The sequence below is a fragment of the Garra rufa genome, chromosome 2 (assembly GCF_049309525.1).
Source record: "Garra rufa chromosome 2, GarRuf1.0, whole genome shotgun sequence".
Classification (NCBI taxonomy): Eukaryota; Metazoa; Chordata; class Actinopteri; order Cypriniformes; family Cyprinidae; genus Garra; species Garra rufa.
In genome coordinates, this window is record NC_133362.1 from 19,112,860 (window position 1) to 19,137,572 (window position 24,713).

At 34.3% G+C, this 24,713-nt stretch overlaps 1 protein-coding gene across 1 annotated transcript in view; it reads left to right on the forward strand.

Moving 5' to 3' along the window:
• LOC141326215 (all trans-polyprenyl-diphosphate synthase PDSS2-like) overlaps positions 1-24,713 on the forward strand; it is a 45,977-nt gene extending 21,264 nt beyond the window's left edge. The window contains exons 3-8 of the mRNA XM_073834936.1: positions 6,159-6,357; positions 15,463-15,537; positions 18,495-18,656; positions 18,797-18,925; positions 19,623-19,658; positions 24,384-24,713. Coding sequence (XP_073691037.1) covers positions 6,159-6,357; positions 15,463-15,537; positions 18,495-18,656; positions 18,797-18,925; positions 19,623-19,658; positions 24,384-24,539 — 757 coding nt within the window. The 3' untranslated portion in view covers positions 24,540-24,713. The remainder of the gene's footprint in view (positions 1-6,158; positions 6,358-15,462; positions 15,538-18,494; positions 18,657-18,796; positions 18,926-19,622; positions 19,659-24,383) is intronic.

Genomic DNA, 24,713 nt, shown 5'->3' on the forward strand with positions numbered 1-24,713 from the left:
GACCAGCATGTGAATGAAATTTCTCAAAAGTGCATGAAAAATGTGTACATTCACTTAAGATGGTTACATTGTTTAAGAAGATTTGCTTCAGAGAAGTGCCTGAAGTCAGGTGACCGGGGTTCATACAAGGTGTTTAAAGTGCTTGAAGTACTTGAATGTGACTGAAACTTTAAGGCCTGTAAAGCCCTTAGCAAGGGTAAAAGCAAGGGTATTACCCTTAGCAATATTCCTGAAGAGGTACTTGAATGTGTCTAAGTGTTTAATTTTTTTTCAATAAGCACATATCATATAATTTACGCGTTTTTACCAAGGTAAAACGCTTATGCTGAAGACTTGAAAATAGGAACAGATGAACCAGATCAGTTGTGTCATTTACGCTGGAACTGCTTTGATTCAAACTCGTGACTTCGATCATTCATTTCAAGCGATTTAGCAAATGCCAGATCAAATTAAAAGAGCCATTCATTTTTGAATTTCAACATGTAATGATTGAAATGATTTTCAGATTGGGACTTCGGAGTGTACATCAAAAATAATTTGATTTGGATTGGAACGGGTTCATCAATCATTTCACGAATTGAATGATTTAAATCAAATCATAATTCAGATCAGGACTTCTGAGCATGGATCCCGAATCGTTTGATTTAGATTGGTACTTCGGTGTGGATTTGATTTAAGATCGAACTTTGGAGCGTGGAGTGTGAATCATTTGATTTAGATTGGTACTTTGGTGTGTGTTTGCGAATCATTTGATTCGGTTCGGGGTTTGAAACTCCTTAAAAGTTCTGGAATTTCATTTTACAGCATCTATAGGAACCCTGTGTCACTGAATAATTGCATTTTTTTTTGCACCAATTTCCCTTTTTTGCACAATTGTTGTTTTAACGATGTGCGATTTGACATTATGGAGTATATTGCAAAAAACAAAACACACCGACAGAGTGCACGCATAACATTGCATTAAGTCTAGAAAGTACGCATTTAGAATGATCCCATAATTCAAGATATGGTCAGAAAATGTATATATTTATATAATTTCATATAGTTAATATCACACGAAGAGTGACTTTTTTCCTGATTTTCCTTCAAAAATCAGCATGACTACAAATGTTATGTGATTTTATACAACCGTTCAACAAACAAGAAGTTAATATTAAAAGACTTAAGTTTTAGACAGCATATTTCCTGTTTTTGCTCAATTTCGCCAACAAAAATCATTCCAAACACAGCCACAGCACTGTTTTGGTTCTCTGAGCAACATGACGGTGTTTCATTCCTGAATGAATCCACCGCTTAAATGATTCGGTTCAAACGCAATGACTCCCTTATTAACAGCGACTTGCTGCCACCTACTGGTGATTTTGATTTCACATTCAAAGTATCTTTCCACTTTTAAAATAATTTCAAATATATCTGCATTAACATGTGTAAATGCATCTAAATGCCACTTTATATGCAACTTCTGCAAAGATTAATTTTGTTGATACTGACTTAATTTGTTTGGTAACAGCTTAAATAAATGACTGATTAAAAAGTATTTGACTCAAAAGATGATGCACAATTTTAGAAAAAATGGCTTTATAAAAGTCCAAAAAGGTAAAAAAATTTTATCCTTATTGAAAAGAATATTTTCTATCACTGCTATGAACTGACCACAAAGAATATCAAAAACTTTAGGAGTCAGCATGGTAGTCCTTAAGCACTAAAACACACATAGCAAAAAAATTGTCTAATTATCGTTATCCATAAAATCCCAGAGAATATCGAGATATTATTTTTATGTCAATATCGCACACCTCAATTGCTGCGTTATTCACAAATAGTTTTTGCAATGTTTAGATTTTTGCGACCTGATGTTTAAGGTTTATTTATTTTTTATTTTTTTATTTTTTGTTATGAACATTACAGAATTGAATTGATTGACAAATTTAAGGAGTGCAGAAGTTTTACTGAAAATGAATTTTTTTACTACTGTTCAAAAGTTTGGGGTCAGGTTTTTTTTTTTTCCCCGCAGGATATTAATTTTTTAATTCAGGAAGGATGCATTAAATTGATCAAACGTGCCAGTAAAGACATTTATAGAGTTACAAAAATTACATTTCAAATAAATCCTGTTCTTTTGAACTTTCTATTCATCAAAGAATCCTAAATAAAAATGTATCACCGTTTCAAAAAAAAAGAAAGGAAAAAAAACTGAAAAGTTTTCAATGTTGAAAATGGTATGTTTCTTGAGCACCAAATCAGCATATTAAAATGATTTCTGAAGGATCATATGACACAAAATTCAGCTTTGGCTTCACAGGAATACATTTTATTTTAAAATATACAGTTATTTTAAATTATAATCATATATCATATGTGACCCTGGACCAAAAAACCAGTCATAAGGTTAAATTTTACAAAACTGAGATGTATACATCACATGAAAGCTCAATAAATAAGCTTTCTATTGATTGTTTGTATTGTTTGTTAAGATAGGACAATATTTAGTCGAGATACATCTATTTGAAAATCTGGAATCTAAGGGTGCAAAAAAATCAAAATACTGAGAAAATCACCTTTAAAGTTCTCCAAATTAATTTCTTAACAATGCATATTACTAATCAAAAATTACATTTTGATATATTTATAGTATGAATTTTACAAAAAATCTTCATGGAACATGATCTTTACTTAATTTCCTAATGATTTTTGGCATAAAATAAAAATCAATAATTTTGACCCATACAATGTATTTTTGGCTATTGCTACAAATATACCCCAGCGACTTAAGACTGGTTTTGTGGTCCAGGGTCACATATATTGGTGAGTGTAAGAGAATTCATTAATTAACATTTAAAAAAAAAAAGACTTACCAACCCTAACATATGGAATGCCATATATTTATTTATTTTTTTGAATATCATATTTTTATTTTTATTTTGCCATATATTTATTTTTAATATATATGACATACCATATGCTGAATGGAGTAAACCTAACCGAAGAAACAGTCTTATTTAGTGCTGGCATGTATATAGGTTGTTTCTGTGGTGTTGTGTGTGTGTGTGTCTCTTGTGTTAAGATTTGAACTCCCATCAAAACGAGTTTAGAAGCATAGCCATCTCTGAACTTTCATTAAAACATCATGTGGCTGAGAAGCTGTGTGACAGCTTTAGTGATGCTTTTGGTCAACTGACATCTTGACCTCTAAGGTGATCTGCTGTGAGCTTGCAGGCACACGCTCCACTGCACTTCAGGGATAAATTGGCAGAGAAAATGGAGCAGACAGAGAAAGGGGGCGTGTCAGGGGGCGGAACCCCTCTGCGCCATGGCATCGGTTGCTATGCAACTGAGTTCTGAGGCTATTTATACTCCCTGTGCTGCCCCTCCCACTGACTTCAAAAAAACCGTAGACGGCATAGCTGCAGATTTGGGGGAAAATTAGATTTCGATTCAACTCTGTCTGTCTGCACACAGCCAAAACACTGCAGCCACTTCAAGGATGAAGAAGACAAAGCCTTAAAAAAAAAATCATTTCAGGATAGAAAACTATTCATTCAAGAATGCTAGTCACAAATATCATCACTATTACTAGTAAGTGGTCACATCAGCAACTCAGTACTGGCAGCCACAAGGTGTTGAGAAGGACACGCGCACACTTTTGCAGCTGAATGTGGCCCAATCTTTTTTCTTTTTTTTTTTTTAAATAGTCAAACTTAGCATGTTAATCTGAATTAAATAAATGGAGGCAATCATTATGAACTCGATGTTCTGTGGAGGCTGCTGTGAAATTACACATCAATTAAGAACAAGCGCAAGGAGGCGGAAAAGGGACGAAATTGTATTATTGGCATTCTGTGGACTCATTGTCTTCCACACTAATGGAATTGAAGCATGCCAATGATGGTAAATGATTATGAATTAGGGCCCTATGATTTCTGAATTCACGGAATCCGGTCATAAAAATGTAATTTACTGTATAATGCAGAATGTCATGGAATTTGCAAAATTTTGGATGAGTAAATCAAACGTAGGTCAGTACACTTAAATCAAAACGTGATATGAACTAGTGTCTGTGAATATTAAGCCGCAAAAATACTATTTAAATATAAATCCTGCATGTTCTGCGCGTCTCTGTGTGAATGAATGCCGCAGACTCACGGTTTCGTTTGTTCACGTTACACACGTACAAAAATGTGCGTGACTCTTGTTATGTTTTCAGTCTCTGCCGCCTAAATATATGAGAACGTGAACACACAAACAAATGTCTAAAACTGCTCTGAGAGTCACTTTATGAGCATTTTACAGTTTCTTGTGAGAAAAACCAAAACTAACTTCCGATCATTTGCAAACAAAAACTTAAAGGTCTTCACAGCAAAATAATCGTCAAAATAAAAGTTTGGTTTAACTTGAAGAAACTGTGACAGAAATATTTTATTTAATGTAATGATAGTGCCACTACTACTACTACTACTACTACTTAAAGTATTATTAAAACATTATTTTTTAAGGAATATCTACTAGAAAAATAGTTTACCAGAATTGATTTAACTGAAAATGTGAATACACAGCCAGTATTTCTAAAAAAAAAAAAAAATAATAATAATAATAAAATATTAATAAATTCATTTTTTATAAAATTAATTATTTAGAGATGCTTTTGATCAGTAAAATGGGAGGAAACCATTAAAATGGAATGCAGAAAATTTACAGAAAATTGGTAAAAATAAAACTAAATTCATGGGGGAAAAATTAAGTAATTCAAATGAAAAAACTGAATTTGATTAAAAAAATGTAATTTGGGAAAAAATATAACAAATTTCATAGGACCTTGAAAATGTAATTCTTAAACGTTTAATAAACTGCTGTTAATTGTGTCAGTTTCATGATTTCTAATAATTAGACATGCTTTTTGATTATTAAAATTTAATATAACCATTCAAGTAGAGTCTAGAAAATTTAAAATGGAATTTTGAAAAAAAAATGAATGAATGATAGCACGTACATTATATCAGACTGTATTTTTTAAAATATTAATTTCATTTTTGCATTTGTAATTTTATTTATTTTATTTTTTTACAGTATTTTACAAAACTGAATAAAAAATTTCACATTCATTGCATTTTGCACTGTTCATGTTGTATTTTAAATACTTATTTTTTCCTGTATCATTTTTTTTTTTATGTGAAAGTTTGGTTTATTTTTAAATTAAAAAAAAATGTCACATTTAAAGCATTTTAGGGCAGTTCACGTTGTATTTTTTTTAATTCACTACACATTTTACTTCTGCAATCAGATGCATTTCTGAGTAAAACAGGATATTCATTGAGAAAAATGTTAGGTGAGAAAAAGTGGACATTTCATATTTACCAAGATAAAAACAACTCTTGACCTGAGATGATAGATAGATACAACAACACTTCTTTAAAGTATGTTTGAGTTTCCCCAGTAATCCTTATCCATTGTAAGCCACATCAACATCTCAGATCTGTATTTCCTCAGCCAGCGTGCCCGTGTCAGCTGAAGTGAAACTGACCGGGATCGGTGGCTGCGTGGACAAGAGAGCCCTGCACAATAGGGATGATTGAGCCCAGGAGATGGTCCATTAAAAAACAGCATTTAATAACAACAAGAATTATTGCAGTGCTTTGTAATTACCCAAGCATTGACTAGCACGTGTGTGAGTGTGTGTGAGCAGAAACGGCGACAGCGATTCTCTCACATCGCCAAACTGAAGAGAATCCCTTCATCAGAGATGCTTTTTCTTCATTCTCTCATCCTCTTTTCTTTGCATGTCTCTCCCTCTGAAGGAGGGGTAAGTGGTCATCAGCGCTAACGTCTCTCTCTTGTGTCTGGAAGGTGGTTATCGCTGAGACCTCAATGGTCCAAGCTGATTATGGTCCTGAACCCGGCAAATCAACATTTGATTATAACGTCTGTGTGATGGCGTTGTGATAATCGGGCTCGTCTGATAATCAGTGGCAGTTGGTATTTTGTGAAGTGCATTATGGTCACCAGGACACTTGACACTCTCTCTGGTTTATTTGCTCTGCAGACGAACGTTTGGGCTAAAATCACTCCCTTTCCGTAAAAGTGTGCTATAGCATCTGGGACTGTTTATAGATCTAATACCCTCTCAGAATCACAATATTTCTCTCTTTCTTTCTCTTTGTCAGTCAGAGGAACTTGGCTGAGATCACAGAGCTGATTCACACGGCCTTTCTGGTGCATCGTGGGATTGTTAATCTGAAGGAGTTGACAAATTCAGACGGCCCCCTCAAAGACATGCAGTTTGGGAACAAGATGGCTGTTCTGAGTGGCGATTTCCTGTTGGCGAACGCCTGCACGGGACTGGCCCAGCTCAATGACACCAAGGTATGAAATGAGCTCTGTAAAAAAGTCTCCAGGTTTTTCCATTTCCTGATCTTTACTTGTTCCATGCTCAGTAATTAGAGAAACCCTGCTCTGAGTTAGCTGTTGTAAAATTTTGCACAAATAATAATAAATACACATTTTCCTAGCTATCCACACTACCATTCAAAGGTTTGGGAACAGTATTTTTTTTTTTTTTTTTTAAGGAAATTAACACTTTTTATTCAGTAGGATTGCATTAAATTGATCAAAGGTGACATTTGAAGGCATTTATAATGTTACGAAATACCTGTGTTTCAAATAAATGCTGGGCTGTTGAACTTTCAATTCATCAAAGAATCCTGAAAGAAAAAAAAATGTCAAGGTTTCTGAAAAAAAGCAGCACATCGGTTTTCTACATAGGTGGTGCTCAAGAAACATTTTTTATCATCTAAGCATTTTAGAATGATTTCTGAAGGATCATGTGACAGGAAAATTCAGCTTTGCCATTAAAGAAATAAATAAAAAGTTACTTTTGATCAATGTAAAGCATCCTTACTAAATACAATAATTAATTTCTAAAATTTCGGACCCCGAAAAGAATGGTACAATGTATAATGTTACAAAAGCTTTTTATTTCAGATAAATGCTGATTTTTGGATCTTTCTATTCATCAAAGAATCCTGAAAAAAAAAGTACTCCGCTGTTTTAAATATTGATAATAATGTTTTTAGAACAGCAAATCAGCAGGTGACACTGAAGACTGGAGAAATGATGCTGAAAATTTAGCTTTGATCAAAGGAATAAAATGTGTTTTAAAATATATTCAAATAGAAAGCTGTTATTTTAAATAGTAAAAATATTTCACAATATTACTCTTTTTGCTGTATTTTGGATCAAATAAATACAGGCTTGGTGAGCAGAAAAGAATTCTTTTAAAAACATAAAAAATCTCACAGTTCAAAAACTTTTGTAAATACAACCTTGCTAAGCATGAGTATTTTTCTTTTTTAACAAAACATTTAGAAATCAGACCATCCCAGACTGTAGTGAAAATGAGAACATATATTTCAGTTGTTTTTAACAATATAAAAACAATTATAAATATGGACTAGTATCCATTAATCTTAAGAAATTATTATTATTATTATTTTTTTTGCATTTTTAAGGATTAAGAAATACAGTACTATGAATAATTTATGCAACTAAAAACATCCCAGTAATCCCCAAATAGAGGTTTTGTCAGATTTAGCTTACTTCTAGTATTTTTGCACCAAAACCATAGCTAAATAAACAAATGCATCTCTTCATGCTGTAGGTGTGAGCCACTTTTTTTCCATCACATTTGTGATTTTTATGCAAAACATGAAGAAAATCATACGGCTTCTGACTTCCTTTTCAAAGACTTTTCTCTGCGCGTTCTCCGCGCTGTACGCCGTGTGTGTCCTCTCTTGCTAATTTCCATACACTTGCATTCTCCCTCATTCTCCTGCGCTCTTTATATGTGTGTGTGCGCACGCGAGTGTGTGAGCATATGTCTCCTACACCCCTCATTAAGTGTCAGTGTTCTCCTCCAGCTCTAATTAGAGTCGCAGTCAAAGCACCGTCTAACTGCATGCGGCCAGCAGCCCCACTGCCTCACTCCGCTCAGGGATACAGCATCTCACTAGAGGATCTTTTTGAATATCTTACAGCGTTATGAATGGCCAGTACAGATATAAAGTGGTGGAGGAATACATTCGGATATTTTAGAACAGTGTTTCCCAACCTATTTTGTGCTATGCGCTGCTAGATTCCTATTGATTTTGGTCAAATAGCTATGAAGGTTTACTTTTAACTTGAAAGGTTTTGTTCAAGTTGTTTGCTATTTAGGCTTGAAATGAAACAGACTATTATAGGTTACTGTACTGAAATGTGCTGTTTTCCAAACTAAAAATATTACAAAATATGACAAAAAATGCATAAATCACGTTTTCTCAAGTAAAACTGTCCAACAGTGACACCAACAGGTAAAGTTACAGCGGGAGTCCGCATCTTTCTTGCCTCCCCTGAGCCCGTTGAGTTTTAACAGACTTCCTAAAGCGCACGGTGAGTTTGGTGGGGAAGTAATTGAGAATGAATTGAGGAAGTCATGTGAGAGGAGGTAATGCCTCCATCGCAATATGACTAGTTATGACTGGCTGTGATTGGTTCATATGATAAATCCCGCCTCGTGTTCGAGCGCATTCTGCTTTCGCAGTTCAGTCTAAATGAACAATCTAATTTTGTTAATAGGAAGACTACTTTAAAAGATGATCTGCTGGGAGTTTTAGTGAGTAATCAGCTTGGTGACATTTAAAGTAAATCTCTAAAGTGACCAGTACTTGCCAAGTTTTGATGACTAATGATCTGACATGTTCAAATATAGTTCAAAGTTAACTATTAAAAAGAATAGCTGAACATAAGTTCACAAATAAAATATACTGTTTAAATTGTTAAGGTCATTGCACGTTAACAAATAAAAACGACACACACTGCCTCCGAAACTTTCAAGGTTCAATTTTCTGCTTTTTCGCATCCATAGCATACATTTTGATGGGAAAGGATGACAAATACAAAAAAACCCATACGAAATTTCGGACTCAGTTGTGCATTGAGCTTTACTGCTTTTGAGTTATTTTGGAATAAATGTAAAATGCTTAAAAACGCTAAACCTGTGAGATTTAGACTACTCTTGGTTTTAATAAATGTGACCCTGGACTACAAAACCAGTCATAAGGGTCAGTTTTATTTTAATTGATGATCTTCATCTAACATGATCTTAATATCCTAATGATTTTTGGCATAAAAGAAAAATTGATAATTTTGACCCATACGATGTATTTTTGGCTATTGCTACAAATATGCCCATGCTGCTTAAAGGAGTAGTTCGCTTTCAGAACAAAAATTTACAGATAATGTACTCACCCCCTTGTCATCCAAGATGTTCATGTCTTTCTTTCTTCAGTCGTAAAGAAATGGTGTTTTTCGAGGAAAACATTCCAGGATTTCTCTCCATATCATGGACTTCTATGGTGCCCCCGGGTTTGAGCTTCCAAAAAGCAGTTTAAATGCAGCTTCTAAGGGCTCTAAATGATCCCAGCCGAGAAAGAAGGGTCTTATCTAGCAAAACTATCGGTTATTTTCTAAAAACATTTACAACTTATATAGTTTTTAATCTCAAACACTTTTCTTGCTGAGCTAGACAAGACAAGCATTTGAGGTTAAAAAGTATATAAATTGTAATTTTTTTTTTTTTTTTTTAAATAACCCATTGTTTTGCTACATAAGACCCTTCTTTCCTTGGCTGGGATCGTTTAGAGTCCTTTGAAGCTGCATTTTGGAAGTTCAAACTCGGGGGCACCATAGAAGTCCATTGTATGAAGAGAAATCCTGGAATGTTTTACTGAAGAAAGAAAGACATGAACATCTTGGATGACAAGGGAGTGAGTACATTATCTGTAAATTTTTGTTCTGAAAGTGAACTACTTCTTTAAGACTGGTTTTGTGGTCCAGGGTCACACATAGAGTAGCCTATTAATTAACGTTACATTGTAAAAGTAAAAATACAATATAGATTTTGATTCTGGCAGTGTGAGTGTAAATGTGACTGGGACATGAATTTAATTTAAAAAATAATAAATAAAAAAATGTGAGGACTTTGCCTTCTCGTTTCAGAACACCATTGTAAGCCACTAGCTGGGATTCATGGTTTTAGAGGAAATTGCTTGTCATATCATAATCTTAACAGACTAAATAAAAAGGGATTTGCACTAGAAACCTAACATTTCATCTCTCTGTGTCTGTGTAACACACACAGACACACTCAGATGCACTAAGCGGGAGTTCGCTGACAGGATCTGTCACCAAGTGCGGCTCTAGAATGCAGCTCTCCCCGTGGAGGAAAACAAACTCTTTTCCCTTCTGCGTAGCCTCAGACACACGCACGCACACTCGAGCTCACTTTAATGCCTGCATGAGCGGACATGGAAATGACTGCAGGGGATTTAGATGATCAACAGATTGTGGCGACTAATATAAAAAACAGATTCTGTTTTTTCTCAAGAGAAGCTCAGCAGCCAGACATCCAGACATCTTACTGTTGGGACACACACCTGATTTTTGGCTGTGTGTTTAATAAAGACTCTTTAGCTAGACGGTGTGGTGGAATACAGTGGGTTTAGAAGTGTGCATTGGCATGTTCTATAGCACCTCCTGCTGGAAGAAAATGGAAATCTCACACCTGTTTAGTGTTTTTTAAGGCCTGGATGTCCACCTCAACTCTAGTTTAAGGATTTAAGGAAAGGTTTATTTATTTATTTATTAAAACTGTACCTTTTTGACACAAATGGACACTGCAGCGATGGTTTGAACCTTGGTAATGTAAATGTCTTTTACAGACAGGTACACTACGGTTCAAAGGTTTGTTCTTTTTTTTTAAACAAAATTAATACTTTCATTCTACAAGGATCTATTCAATTGATTAAAATAATGACATTAAAAGGATTTATTATGTAGCAAAATATTTCTATTTAAAAAAAAATGCTGTTCTTTTGAACTTTTAATTAAAAAGCAACAAAAAGCAACATGTAGTTTTATGGTCATTTAGAAATATACACTACCAGTCAAAAGTTTTTGAACAGTAGGATTTTTAACAGTTTTCAAAGTCTCTTCTGCTCACCAAACCAGCATTTATTTGTTCCAAAATACATCAAAAGCTGTAATATTGTGAAATATTTTCACTATTTAAAATAACTGCTTTCTATTAAAATATATTTTAAAACCTTATTCATTTCTGTGATCAAAGCTACATTTTCAGCATCATTACTCCAGTCTTGTGTCACATGATCCGTCAGAAATCATTCTAATATGCTGATTTGCTGTTCAAAAAACATTTTTGTTATTATTACTGTTATATTATATTTAATAAGTTGACTTTTTTCAGGATTCTTTGATGAATAGAAAGATCCAAAGATCAGCATCTATCTGAAATAAAAAGCTTTTGTAACATTATAGACTATACCATTCAAAAGCTTCAGAGAAGTCAGTATTTATATAAGAAATGATAGAAATAAATAGATGCATGCTGTTCTTCTGAACTTTTATATTCATCAAAGAAACTTGAAAAAAAAATTATACCCAGCTGTTTTAACATAATAATAACAATAATAAATGTTTTTTTTTTTTTGAGCAGCAAATCAGAATACTATAATTATTTCTGAAGGATGATGTGAATCGGAGTAATTATGCTAAAAATTCAGCTTTGAAATCACAGGAATAAATTACATTTTAATATTTATTCAAATAGAAAACAGTTATTTTAAATAGTAAAATTATTTCAAAATATTACCGTTTTTGCTATACTTTAGATCAAATAAATGCAGGCTTGGTAAGCAGAAGAGTCAACATTAAAAACATTAAAAATCTTACTGTTCAAAAACTTTTGACCGGTAGTGTATATGCTTAATGAATTCTCTCAGTTCAGTCACCATTAGCAGCTGTGGACAGAAGGTCGTTTTGAGCCCTCGTTTTTAGTGAACACACACACATATGCTGAAGAGAGTGTGAGGAAAATCCTTTTTGTGTGAAACTGAACCTGTTGTGCAGCGAACCGTCATTAAAGCCACACACGGTCTGTTCTGACCCACTGAAGTAGTGACTGACTGACAGGATGTCCATCCAATCAGAGATCAGACTCTTTAGCAAAAGATGTATTTACAATTAGCAAAAGTGATTCAAAAAATAAAAATGTGTTTTCTAATAGTCCCTTGATGTAACTGACATTCACCCAGCCGGAACCACCCGAACGCATCTTCCTCTTAACGCTGCTGTCTATGTAAATGAGGGCGAGGCCTCCTTGCATTAGCGGGTCAGTTAGCGTGAGAGCATTAGCGGTGGAAATCAGACGTTCCCTCTCCGCAGCAAAGCTCTTTTCCCCCCTGATTGATCTGTATTATGTATCGCGGCCTTGAGTGGGATCCTGACTTAGTAGACTGTGTGTGTGTGTGTGTGTGTGTGTGTGTGTGTGTGCGTGAGTGAGAGAGAGTGGGATTCTGGCTCAACACTAGTATAAACGGTAAAGGGATCCGCGAGCGGCTGTCTCCTCTTTCTTCTCCTCACAGACCTGTCGGCGAAACACGACTCCGGCTGGATTTGGGAATGAGACGAGACGGAGGGAGGGCAGCTTATCTGATACTTTCCAAAAAAAGCCCCCCCACTTCACACACACACACACACACACACACACGCAAAGTCACAGACGTATACAAACACACAGTTCAAACACGCATGCATTCTCTCTCACACACACTCACACGTGCACGCTTTAATTTCTCCGTGTGGAGTGTGTGAAGCCGCACATCTGGCTGCGCTATAGGGGCTCTCTGTCTTCTCTGGGCTCTGGGTAGAGGAGTCAAGTTCCTCACTGTTTCCTCAAAGATCTGGTTACTCAGAGGGCAGAGAGAAAAAGAGAGAGAAGGAAAGAGTGAGAAAAACAAAGTTCGAGAGAGAAAGTTTGGGAAACGGAGAGGAGTAACATAATATTAAATATGAGGAATAGCTGAGTGTCTGGATGGAAGGCCTCTGCTATTCTAGTTCCCTGGAGATTCAGCCTGTGGTCTTGTGATTCAACAGGCAGGCCTTTCGGGAAAAGAGGAAAAAGAACGGCGAAGGGTGAAAAAGAGGTGGAGAATGTAGCCTAGGGCGATGGATGGAAGGGATAGGAAAGCATGTGATTGAATGAAAGAAGAAGCTGTCAGTGATTTTGTCCAGCTGACTGTTGTGGAGTAGATGTATCGGGGTACAGCACACCCCCTCAGGTGTGCTGTAGTTACTACATGATCGAAAATACTTCACAGCAATAATTGAGCCAAAAATGAATATTTACAAATTATGTATTCATAAATACAAAAGAATACAAAATAAGTAGTTTTGTACTGTCTCTTTTTAATTATATTTGATGAGGAATGATACGCCTTACGAATGATACGCTTTAAAAGATGTAAAAACACTACCAAAAAAGTGATTCTTAAACCATCCTAACTGATTCATTTTAAAAAGATATGAATCAAAAGAATGATTAATTTTCAAATGCTACTTTCTCTCATAAAACTTCAGTGAATGCATTATGGTAAACTAAGTGCATGTTTTTACAAAATGAAAAAAAAAAATAAAATGGCATGATTTTATCAGGTTTTATTCTTTGAACTGTTTTCTATTTGAACATATTTTAAAATGTAATTTATTCCTGTGATCAAAGCTAAATTTTAAGCATCATTACTCCCATCTTCAGTGTCACATGATCCTTCAGAAATCATTCTAATATGCTGATTTTCTGTTCAAGAATATTTTTTTTATTACATTATTTTTTTTTAAGATTCTTTGATGAATAGAAAGATCCAGAGATACAAAGGCTTTTGTAACATAATAGACTACACTTTTCAAAAGCGTTTTTTCTTTTATTAAATTATAGAAATTAATACTTTTGTTTTGCAAGGATGCTTTAAATTGATCAAAAGTGATGATTAAGATATCGGAACTTTCTATTTATCAAAGAAACCTAAAAACAAATTCTATTCAGCTGTTTTTAACATAATAATAATAATAATAATAATAATAATAATAATAGTAGTAATGTTTTTGAGCAGCAAATCAGAATATTAGAATGATTTCTGAAGGATCATCTGACTGGAGTAAGATGCTAAAAATTCAGCTTTGAAATCACAGGGATAAATGACATTTTAAAATGTATTCCAATAGAAAACAGTTATTTTAAATAGTAAAAATATTTAAATATTTTTAGCTGTACTTTGGATTAAATAAATGCAGGCTTGGTGAGCAAAAGAGACCACTTCTTCAAAAAACATTAAAAATCTTACTGTTCAAAAACTTTTGACTGGTCGTGTATAAATAGGTAAATGCATTTTATTTTTTAAGTTATTGATTGTATAATTTCAAAATGCATAGCAAAAAGAGAACGGTCCGAGCTTTGTGATATTATGCTACATAAAACATCTGAACGGAACAAAAACAACAAACAGGCTGAGTGAGATGCAAATCTTTCGAAAATACAGCAAAAACTATTTTTTACTATTTAAAATAACTGTTTTCTATTTTAATATATTTTAAAATGTAATTTATTTCAGTGATCAAAGCTATATTTTCAGCATCTTTGTATATTCACTCTCTGACAGCAGGTGGCACTTATGGAACAGCAGCAATACAGCGGTTTCCTTGATTACCGCTGTAAACAAAGCAGCGCTGCACTTTAAAATATAGATTAATATGCATTTTACGGAGTAAAGATGAAAAGAAAATACCATCTAAACTTTTCTGAAGACAGTCAGTTCCCCTCAATGATACATTCATAAAAACCCCTCATTTCCAGTTCAGTATTTAGAATTTACCTCTTTGCGTCCGTCTTCAGTTAATGGCCGATTACAGTTGGTTTATTTGCCCAGTTAAAGAATTGTGTGTTATTAATAGTTCTAAAAGTTTTCCAACCATTAGTCAGAAGTGTATGCAGTTAACAGGGATCTTCTCTCAATCTATGACGCTGGGTACGTTGCTTAGGCTCTTGTACCGATATGCCATTTGAATTCATACTGTTTGTGTAATTCAAACCAGCGTACCGTATATCGCCCAGCTCTAATTATGTTGAGATCATTTAAGATTGGTTTTCTTATTCTTTAGATTTCTTTATTGCATGATGGTGTTCAGTGTATGTGCTGTTTCTTTACTGTAGGTGTTATTTTTTTGTGCTGGGAGTAGAGTTCTGTGGTTGTGTGTATTAAATAGAGAACTGAATCAATAAGCGTGTGCAGATGTCAGAGTCCTCATTAAGGTCTGTATCCTCTGGACATTGCGCTGTTTTGACTGGCCATCTGTTTAATAACTGAAGCCCTGGTTATTCTATCTGTCCCTCAGATGCTCTTTTAGACTGAGTGGACTGGAAAAAAGTCTTCCCATATTCCCAAATAGCTCATGTCCTAATAAATACTCATTTCAGAACAGATGGGGCTGATCCGTTATCAACACTCTTATTCTGGGAGTCTTCATTTATGTGGAAAATATTTTGCTAGCCGAAGTGTTATAATGTTATGTTTGTTCTAGGTGGTGGAGCTGATCTCCAGTGCAATCGGAGATGTGGTGCAAGGAATCTATCACGAGGGCTCCAGTTCTGCAGAGGTACGACATTCAGCCCACTGCGCTTATCACATATATTGACAATAAAAAATAGTTGAAATCTGCAATGACAGCTCAGCAAAATGCTATTTCGGCAGTCAAGTTGTACCTACATGTCTTTGAGTGATGATACATCACTTTACACATTTTTTTGGTCAATTTCACTTCACCAGGAAGCATATAGTGATATGCAGTGTTCAAAAGTTGGGACATCATTTTTTTTATTTTTTTATTATTGTCTAATTTAAGACTTTCATTCAGCAAGAATGAATAAAGCTATCTATTTTAGCTCCCCAAATCATGTCGATAAACAATACCATATAAAAAATAGAGGTTTGTAAGACTGTTTTTGTTTTTTTAAAGAGTAGTCTAAACGCTCACCGAGACCAGGGTTGCCAGATTTTGACAACAAAACCTGCCCGATTGCTACTCAAATCTAGCCCAATCATAGTCCAGGGGGTAAGATACATGTTTTGTTTGCGGGTTCCTCTGGTAAAATTTGCTTTTAGGGGGTAAATATCACATTATTGGGGTCACTTCAACCCGCGGACATAAAAAACAACCCACGGCAATAGTGTCAAAGTAGCCCAATTTGGCAACACTAACTAAGACCACAATTATTTGATAAAAATATGATAAAAACAGTAATATTATGAAACTGTACAACATATTAAAAACAGATATTTTAATATGTAATTTATTTCTTTGATGCCGAAGCTGAATTTTCATTACTCAGCAAATATCTCTTATTAATATCAATGTTAAAAACAGTTAATATTAATATTTTAAAATATATTAAAATCGACAAAAGTTGCAATTATATTTTACAATATTACTGTATTTACTATATATTCATTCAAATAAATGCAGACTTCCTTTAGAAACATTAGAGGACAGTATTGTGTTTGTTTATAAAACATTTGTCTTTTTTTATTTTCCCAGTGTTATAAAAGCAACAACTCAAAGCCATATGTAAATTACTGTTAGGCATGACTTCTCTGCTTTATTGCTTTAATAAACACGTGCCGTCTGTGAGATATAATATGTGTCATTTCTAAGATTAAGCTTTATTTTCCTCATAAATTAATTAAAATCGAGAACCAGAGGAATCTTTTTAGTGTTTAATGTTTCATATTCAGAGCTTTCAAAACAGAGCTAAGACTGGACAAGCAAAACATCTCCAAACAGAGCGAAACACAGACTGACTTGAAACATCTGCAAACCGCTCGCAGTAAATAATGAATGACAAAGTTTCCTGTGTGAGGCGAGGAGGAGGAAAAGTGATGGAGAAGGCCATGTTTATGTGAGAGAAATGCAACAAGGGAGGGAGAGAGAGAACGATTCAAGTTTCTTTTACCCTTTTTAGAGGAGACGTTTCCGAGCAGAAGTTTGCATCACCTTCCCTCCTCGAGTTACACCAACCCGCCACCGCCATACCAACATTTTTTTTATTTTTATTTGCTCGGTTTGTTTAAAGTGGCATCTTTAAAGTTTCCAGCAACATTCTGCTTGTTTGGGAATTGAATTCAATGTTTTCCATTTGAAGTTTTTGCTTTTGAGGTATGTTTTGCAATCTATTTTAGCTCACCAAATCATCTTGATAAACAATACCATGTAAAAAAGAGAGGTTTGTTAGACTGTTTTTTTTGTGTGTTTTTTTAAGAGTAGTATCTTATGCTCACCAAGACCAGGGTTGCCAGGTTTTGACAACAAAACCTGGCCAATTGCTACTCAAATCTAGCCTAATCATAGTTCGAGGGGTAAGATACACGTTTTGTTGGTGGGTTCCTCTGGTAAATTTTGCTTTTAGGGGCTAAATATCACATTATTACATAAAACACAAAAAACAACCTACGGCAATAGTGTCAAAGTAGCCCAATTTGGCAACGCTAACCAAGACCACAATTATTTGATAAAAATATGATAAAAACAGTAATATTATTAAATTATAAGATGTATTAAAACAGATATTTTAATATGTAATTTATTCCTTTGATGCCAAAGCTGAATTTTCATTACTCAGAAAACATCTCTTATTAATATCAATGTTAAAAACAGTTGTACTGCTTATTATTTTTGTGGAAACCAAATTATGTATTTGGAATAAAAATCTTTTGCAAACATCTTTACTGTCACCTTTGATCAACTGAATACATCTTTTTCTGTTAAAGTATTATTTCTTTCAAAAAAAAAAAAAAAGTTTTTGAAGAGTTGTGTACACTACCGGTCAAAGGTTTATGATGCTTTCTATTTGAATATATTTTAAAATTTATTTTATTCCTGTAATCAAAGCTAAATTCATTGAAGAAATCATTGCTGTGCAAGAAACATTTATTATTATTATTATTATTATTATTATTATTATTATTAATATTTAAAACTGTTGAGTACTTTTTTTCAGGATTCTTTGATGAATAGAAAGATCCAAAGATCAGCATTTATCTGAAATAAAAAGTATTCGGAACATTATATTCAAAAGCTTGGAGTCAGTATAATTTTGTGGAAAGAAATGATAGAAATGAATACTTTAATTTAGCAAGGATGCTTTAAATTGACATTTTTAATGTTACAAAAGTTTTGTATTTCAGATAAATGCTGTTCTTCTAAACTTTCTATTCATCAAACGAACCTGAAAAAATTCTACTCGGATGTTTTTTCGAACATAACCATAATAATAAATGTTTTTTAAGCAGTAAATCAGAATATCAGAATGATTTCTGAAGGATCATGTGACTGGAGTAATGATGCTAAAAATTCAGCTTTGAAATCACAGGAATAAATTACATTTTAAAATCTATTCAAATAGAAAACAGTTATTTTAAATAGTATAAAAATGCAGGCTTGGTGAGCATGAAAAACATTAAAAATCTTACTGTTCAAAAACTTTTGACTGGTAGTGTACATCCCAGTATTAATAATACATTAATGCCTGTTTAATTGAGTTTTTCTGTATTCTCAAGGAGGGCAGTCTAACAGTTGCATCCTGGGAAGACCAAACATTCCTCTCTCATGGTTCTTTGCTTGCCAAAAGTTGTCAAGCAGCGATGAAACTGGCCAGACATGGTACTGAGGCTCAGAATTTGGCTTTTCAGTATGGAAAACACCTCGCTCTAGGACACAAGGTGTGTACACACAGTCACACACGTGCATTGTGGGTACAAACTGTTTGTCTGCTGTCTGCTCAAGTTACATTCTCCTATTTTTGCTTTGTATGGAAAGCTCATTTCATAACATTTGTGGATATATGTGTGTGTCTTTGTAGCTAAACTCTGATCTACAGCCATTCGTGAAGAGCGGGTCAGAACCGGCTGTGTTTAGTTTGGACTCGGCTCCTGTAGTCTTCCACAGACAGATCTTAGGACCTGAGAGATGGCGGCACCAGCTAAAACAGGTACCAGACAACCTTATAAGAACACTTGCAGCTGACTGTCATAACCTCTCTGTAAAATAACCTGGTAAATCTCACATATTGTAAAAAAAAAAAATCAGCATACACTAATAAGCAATACAACATACGCTACCTGTCAAAAGTTTATGGTCAGTAAGTGTTTTTAAATAAATTAATCATTTTATTTAAAAAGGACAAATTAAACTGATGCAGAAAATACAGCTTTGCCATCACAAGAATACATTACATGATCAAATATATTAGAATAGAATTTGTTGAATAGAAAAGAGTTTAAATTGGAACAATATTTCACAAAATTACTGATTTTACTGCATTTTTCAGCCTTGGTAAACATGAGATTTTTTTTTTTCAAATACATTATAAAACTTTACCAACCTAAACTTTTGAACAGTAGTGTACTACCATGATGCATAAATATTTTGCCAGTTTTAAATTATTTATTCACATTGCAGTGATAAAAAAGTGAGCTATATATATATGCGTTGTCTCAAGGCAGCTAGCAGACAAGTTTTACTGCATAATGTTTAATATTCTAACTGAGCAGACAGTATTTATCATTAATTGATGTAATTCAATAAGATTTTAGCTTCTAGACTGGTGGCCAAACACCATTACGGTTCAGATTTCATTGTGTCAGCATGACGTTCTTTGGATTCACATTTTTCTCTCTTCATTTCAGGTCCAGAATATGGCTAGACAGATTGATTACACAAAGGTAAGCGACCTCTTTTTTTTTTTTTTATTAAAGGAGAAGGAAAACAAAGTAACAAGCGCCTCATTTTAGTGTCTTCTTATGCAGAGAACTTGTGTTCATGTGTTTCACTGTGAAAGCGGCTAAATCAATTGATTATTTTCACTCAGCCAATGAATAAGTGAGATTGTCTATCGAATTCAAAAGAAATCAATCCTTCTGGTCAAACCACTAATCAATGATTTCAGCCACAATCCTTCTGATGAAACATTCATATAGTTATGATACACATTGATTCCCCAGGAGTCACTCATGAAATCATTCCCAGGGTCCCAGCGTGTGTGTGAATGTTTACAAACAGAAAGAAAGGTTAATTAATATACGATTCATAAAAAAGTAAAAAATCAGTCAAAAGTTTACTTACACCTTGCAGAATCTGCAAAACTTTCATTATTTTACCAAAATAAGAGGGATCCTACAAAATGCATGTTTTTTTATAGTACTGACCTGCATAAGATATTTCACATAAAGGACATTTACAAGAGAAAATAATAAAAAAATTACTGAACAGTTAAACTGCCTTCTGTTCTTTAGAAAAAATCTTCAGGTGATTCTTCAGAAGAAAACACGATGCTTTAAGAGCTGGGGGGGGGGAAAGTTTTTGAATTTGAAGATCAGGGTAAATTTAACTTCTTTTGTCTTCTGGGAAACATTTAAGTATTTTTTGTAGCTTTTGAAGGGCAGTACTAAATAAAAAAAAAAGATATTTAGGCAAAATAAGACAAATGTACACATATTCATTCTGTTCAAAAGTTTTCACCCCCGGCTCTTGCATCGTGTTTCTTTCTGAAGCATCAGTGAGCGTTTGAACCTTCTGTAATAGTTGTCCTCACTCAGTGTGAAAAGATGGATCTCAAAATCATACAGTCATTGTTGGGAAGGGTTCAAAATCAAATACTGAAAAACCAAATAATTTGTGGGACCTGAAGGATTTTTCTGAAGGACAGCGGGCAGTTTAACTGTTCATGATAAACAAGGGACTCAACTATCACAAAAAAAAAAAAAAGAAAAAAAGCTGTGAATCATTTAGGTAACAACACAGTATTAAGAATCAAGTGTATGAAAACTTTTGAATGTGGTCATTTTCAGCTATTCAAGTATTATTTTCTCCTGTGGACTACATGTAAACATCTTTTATGTGAAATATCTTATCCAGGTCAGTACTAGATAAAAAAATAACATGCATGTTGTTGTATGATCCCTCTTATTTTGTTAAAATAATTAACATTTTGCAGATTCTGCAAGGTGTATGTAAACTTTTGACTTCAGCTATACATATATAGCTTAGTATCAGTGTTATTTATTTTGATTCAATACTTATTTTTCTATTTTCATTTTAAATTTATTTACAGTTTTTGTCATTTTGCTGTGTTTTTGTCATTTTTATATTAGTTTTTTATTTTAGTTTCACTTTCAGTTAGTTTTAGTTAACTACAATCCTGCTCAGTATAAAAAGCAATAGATGAAATGTAAGATCTGCACCAGTATATATCAAAAAACTACATTTCTGTGAGTAAGTTCAACAATTGAATCAAGTATTTGAATCTGAGGCATTTTAAAGTAAAAGTTATTGAAAAACCCACACTGATCGACCGGTGCTGTGAATATTGGTGGTTACAGCCCTGAGTGAGCCGATAGGAGGTGTTTGTTCTCTGTAACTGATAGCAAGTTCAGAAATTTGATTTCCAAAGTCAGAAGGAGAAGAAAGACAGAAAGAAAGAAGGGGAGACAGTTAGAGGTGGTGGGGAGGGGGCAGGAAGAGGAGGAGGAGGAGGGCACAAGCAGCTCGGGTCGCCGTAGAAACAGGATATTAGGGGATAGAGTGGCAGGTTTATTTGTAGAGGAGACAGAGAGACGGTTTGACAGCAACATCACATAAGATTCTCCTTCAACAGGGCACAGACAGACACATCACCCCCCCCCCCCCCCACACACACACACACACACATCACATATCTCTGTTATCAGCACATAAATGCGACATTAATCTCTTCAGTATTCACTGTCTGGTTTGTTTTTTGGTGTAAATATGTCTCGGGAGGATCAGGAGGTCAAATATTCAGTTTAGCTCTTTAGTATGTTGTAATCAAAGAAAACTGGCTATACAAACAACAGTGAGAAAACATTTAATGTCTTCATCTACCTTTCCACATTCATGCCTCGCTTCGTCTCCCTCTCTTTTCAGCTTACTCTCACTCACATTAGTGAAAGCAGGTCTCTTCTGCTGTTTTTAACTCGAGGCCCCCAAGGCCTTCTTAGCACAACACTTCCCAGAATTCATTTGGCAAAATGGCCTCCAGCAAAACATGTTTGTACGTGACAGTGGAGGACTAGACTAGAAGACCATTTGAGTGAGGGAGAGTGTAGAATATTCTGGGTTTTCATTTAATAGTAATTTATATGTTTAATATTATATGATGTATATTTTTGTTGTGATATTTTAGTATGTTATTTATGACATATTCATCATATATTTTTAATAATATATAAAAAATATAGACTACTGTACAAAAGTTTACAGCCATACAATTTTATCGGAAGAAATTAACACTTTTATTCAATAAGCATGCATTAAAATGATCAAACGTGACTTTAAGATATAACTTATGGGTCATTCCATGTCAAATCAACCACATTTCAGAAACTTCCCCGGCTCAAATTTGTGATTTTGCTCTTTTTGTTTTTTCCCTCTGAAGAAAGAAAAACATGTAAAGTGATGAAAGCCAAATTATTAAAGTCATGGATGAATATTTACGGAGTAATCCACTCAATCGAGTTTCAAAACCGAATTTCAAGGGGGTAAAAATGACTTGAGAAAGACGGCAGCATCATAATGTTACTTTTACACAGAGATTGTTAGTTCTATTAGTAAAATCTGTTGACTTTAGCAATCTTTGGTACATTCAAAAATGGGGAAACGGCACGTTCCAAGTTTTACTCCAAAGTTTCCATGCCTGTGAAGAACAAATAATGTTGAAACTAGAGATGGGTCTTGAAAACGAAGATTCTGAAAGAAAAGTTTATTAAGAGCTAGAATCTACAATCATATTGATATCTCTTTAATACTACTTGAGTTATAGGCTCACAAACTTTGGAAAAAGCACTTAGGCAGGTATGTTCAATGCAGTTGTCTTGACAGTAGGAAACAAGATATATCTCTAGTTTCAACATTATTTCTTCAGACATTCCTCTTTAAAAGAAAAGAAATATCATATTTTTGCGAGGTGACCCGCATTTGGTTTTTGACCACTGAAAATGTGTACAATTTAAAGATTTACTCCTGGAGCCATATTGAAATTTCAATATCTCTGGAACCAAATCATGTAGGGCCTTACAAATGAAGATGCCAAAGGGAAAGTTTGTTAAGACCCAGTATCTAAAGGGCATTAAGATATATTTAATATTTCTTGAGTTACAGACAAACAAAAATTGCAGAAAAAAAACTTGAAAAGTGCTTTTTTTTTCTCCATTTTTGAATGGTCACCATTGGCACATAATGCAACAAAGATTGCTAAAGTCAACAGATTTTACTAACAGACCTGCCAATCTCAGTGTAAAAATAACATTATGATGCTGCCAGTTTTCTGATGTTATTTTTACCCCCCTATAATTTGGCTCTGAATCACAGGTGAAAATTGCCATTGTGACCATTATGTCTTCATGTCTTTCTTTCTTCAGTCGAAAAGAAATTAAGGTTTTTGAGGAAAGGATTTCAGATTTTTTTCTCCATATAGTGGACTTCAATGGTGGCCAACAGGTTCAATGTCCAAACTGCAGTTTCAGTGCAGCTTCAAAGGGCTCTACACAATCCCAGAAGAGGAATAAGGGTTTTATCCAGCAAAATGATCTGTCATTTTCTAAAAATAAGAAATTATATTTAACTTCAAATGCTCATCTTGCACTACATAGTCACGTTGGAAAGGTCATGCGTGACGTAGGCAGAAGTACTGACCCAGTGTTTACAAAAGCGAATGTGCAAAGAAAGTCAAACACCCGTTACAAAAAAGTAAAAGGTAAAACAATGATGTGGGACGATTTAGAAGTTGGAAGAGAAAATTAGATTTTTCACCCTAGCCTAACTTTTTGAACCGAAGTACACAAAGAACCAACCGCGCATGATTCTGTAATGCGTAAAGGCGCGGACGAACGTCACAGAGCTAGTGCAAGATGAGCATTTGTTGTTAAAAAGTATATAAATGTTTTTTTTTTTTAGAAAATTATCAATTGCTTTGCTAGATAAGGCACTTATTCCTCAGCTGGGATTGTGTAGAGCACTTTGAAGCTGCATTGAAACTGCAATTTCGACCTTCAACCTGTTGGCCCCCATTTAAGTTGATTATATTGAGAAAAGTGAATGTTTTCCTCAAAACCTTAATTTCTTAAGGTTAAGAAAGACATAAACACCTTGAATGACATGGGGTGAGTAAATTATCAGGAAATGTTTATTCTGAAAGTGAGCTAATCCTTCAACTCATTTAAATTTTTATATTTTTTCATGATTCCAAACACATTAGCTAATGTTGTTATAATTTGTTTTGCAAGCAAATTCTTCTAATGTGTAGAAATTGACTGTTTCAAATGGTTCATTGCCTCTAAATTTGGTTAAAAGAATATTACCTTTCCCCTTTCAGTTTCATCAGTTTGATAGAGTGATATTCAAATTTCTCCTCATTCTTGTATGTTCTGCAGCTCCGGGGACTGATAAAGACGGAAAGAGGCGTGAGCCAGGCGCTTGACCTGTGCAGTTACCACGGCAACAAGGCCTTAGAGGCCATGAAGTGCTTCCCACCCTCCGAAGCTCGGTCGGCTTTGGAAAACATGGCCTGTGCGGTCACCAAGTTCTGAAGATGGGTTCAATCCAGATGTATATATGAATCAAATTCAGTTTGATTAATGCTGAAACTGAGCCTTCCTGGAGTTTCGTGATTTTTTTTTTTTTTCGGGGTGCTGTTTTAAGAGGACTTACTTTGGAGTGCTTGTGGTTTGGATGATTGTCGCACACGGTTGAGTTTACTGGAC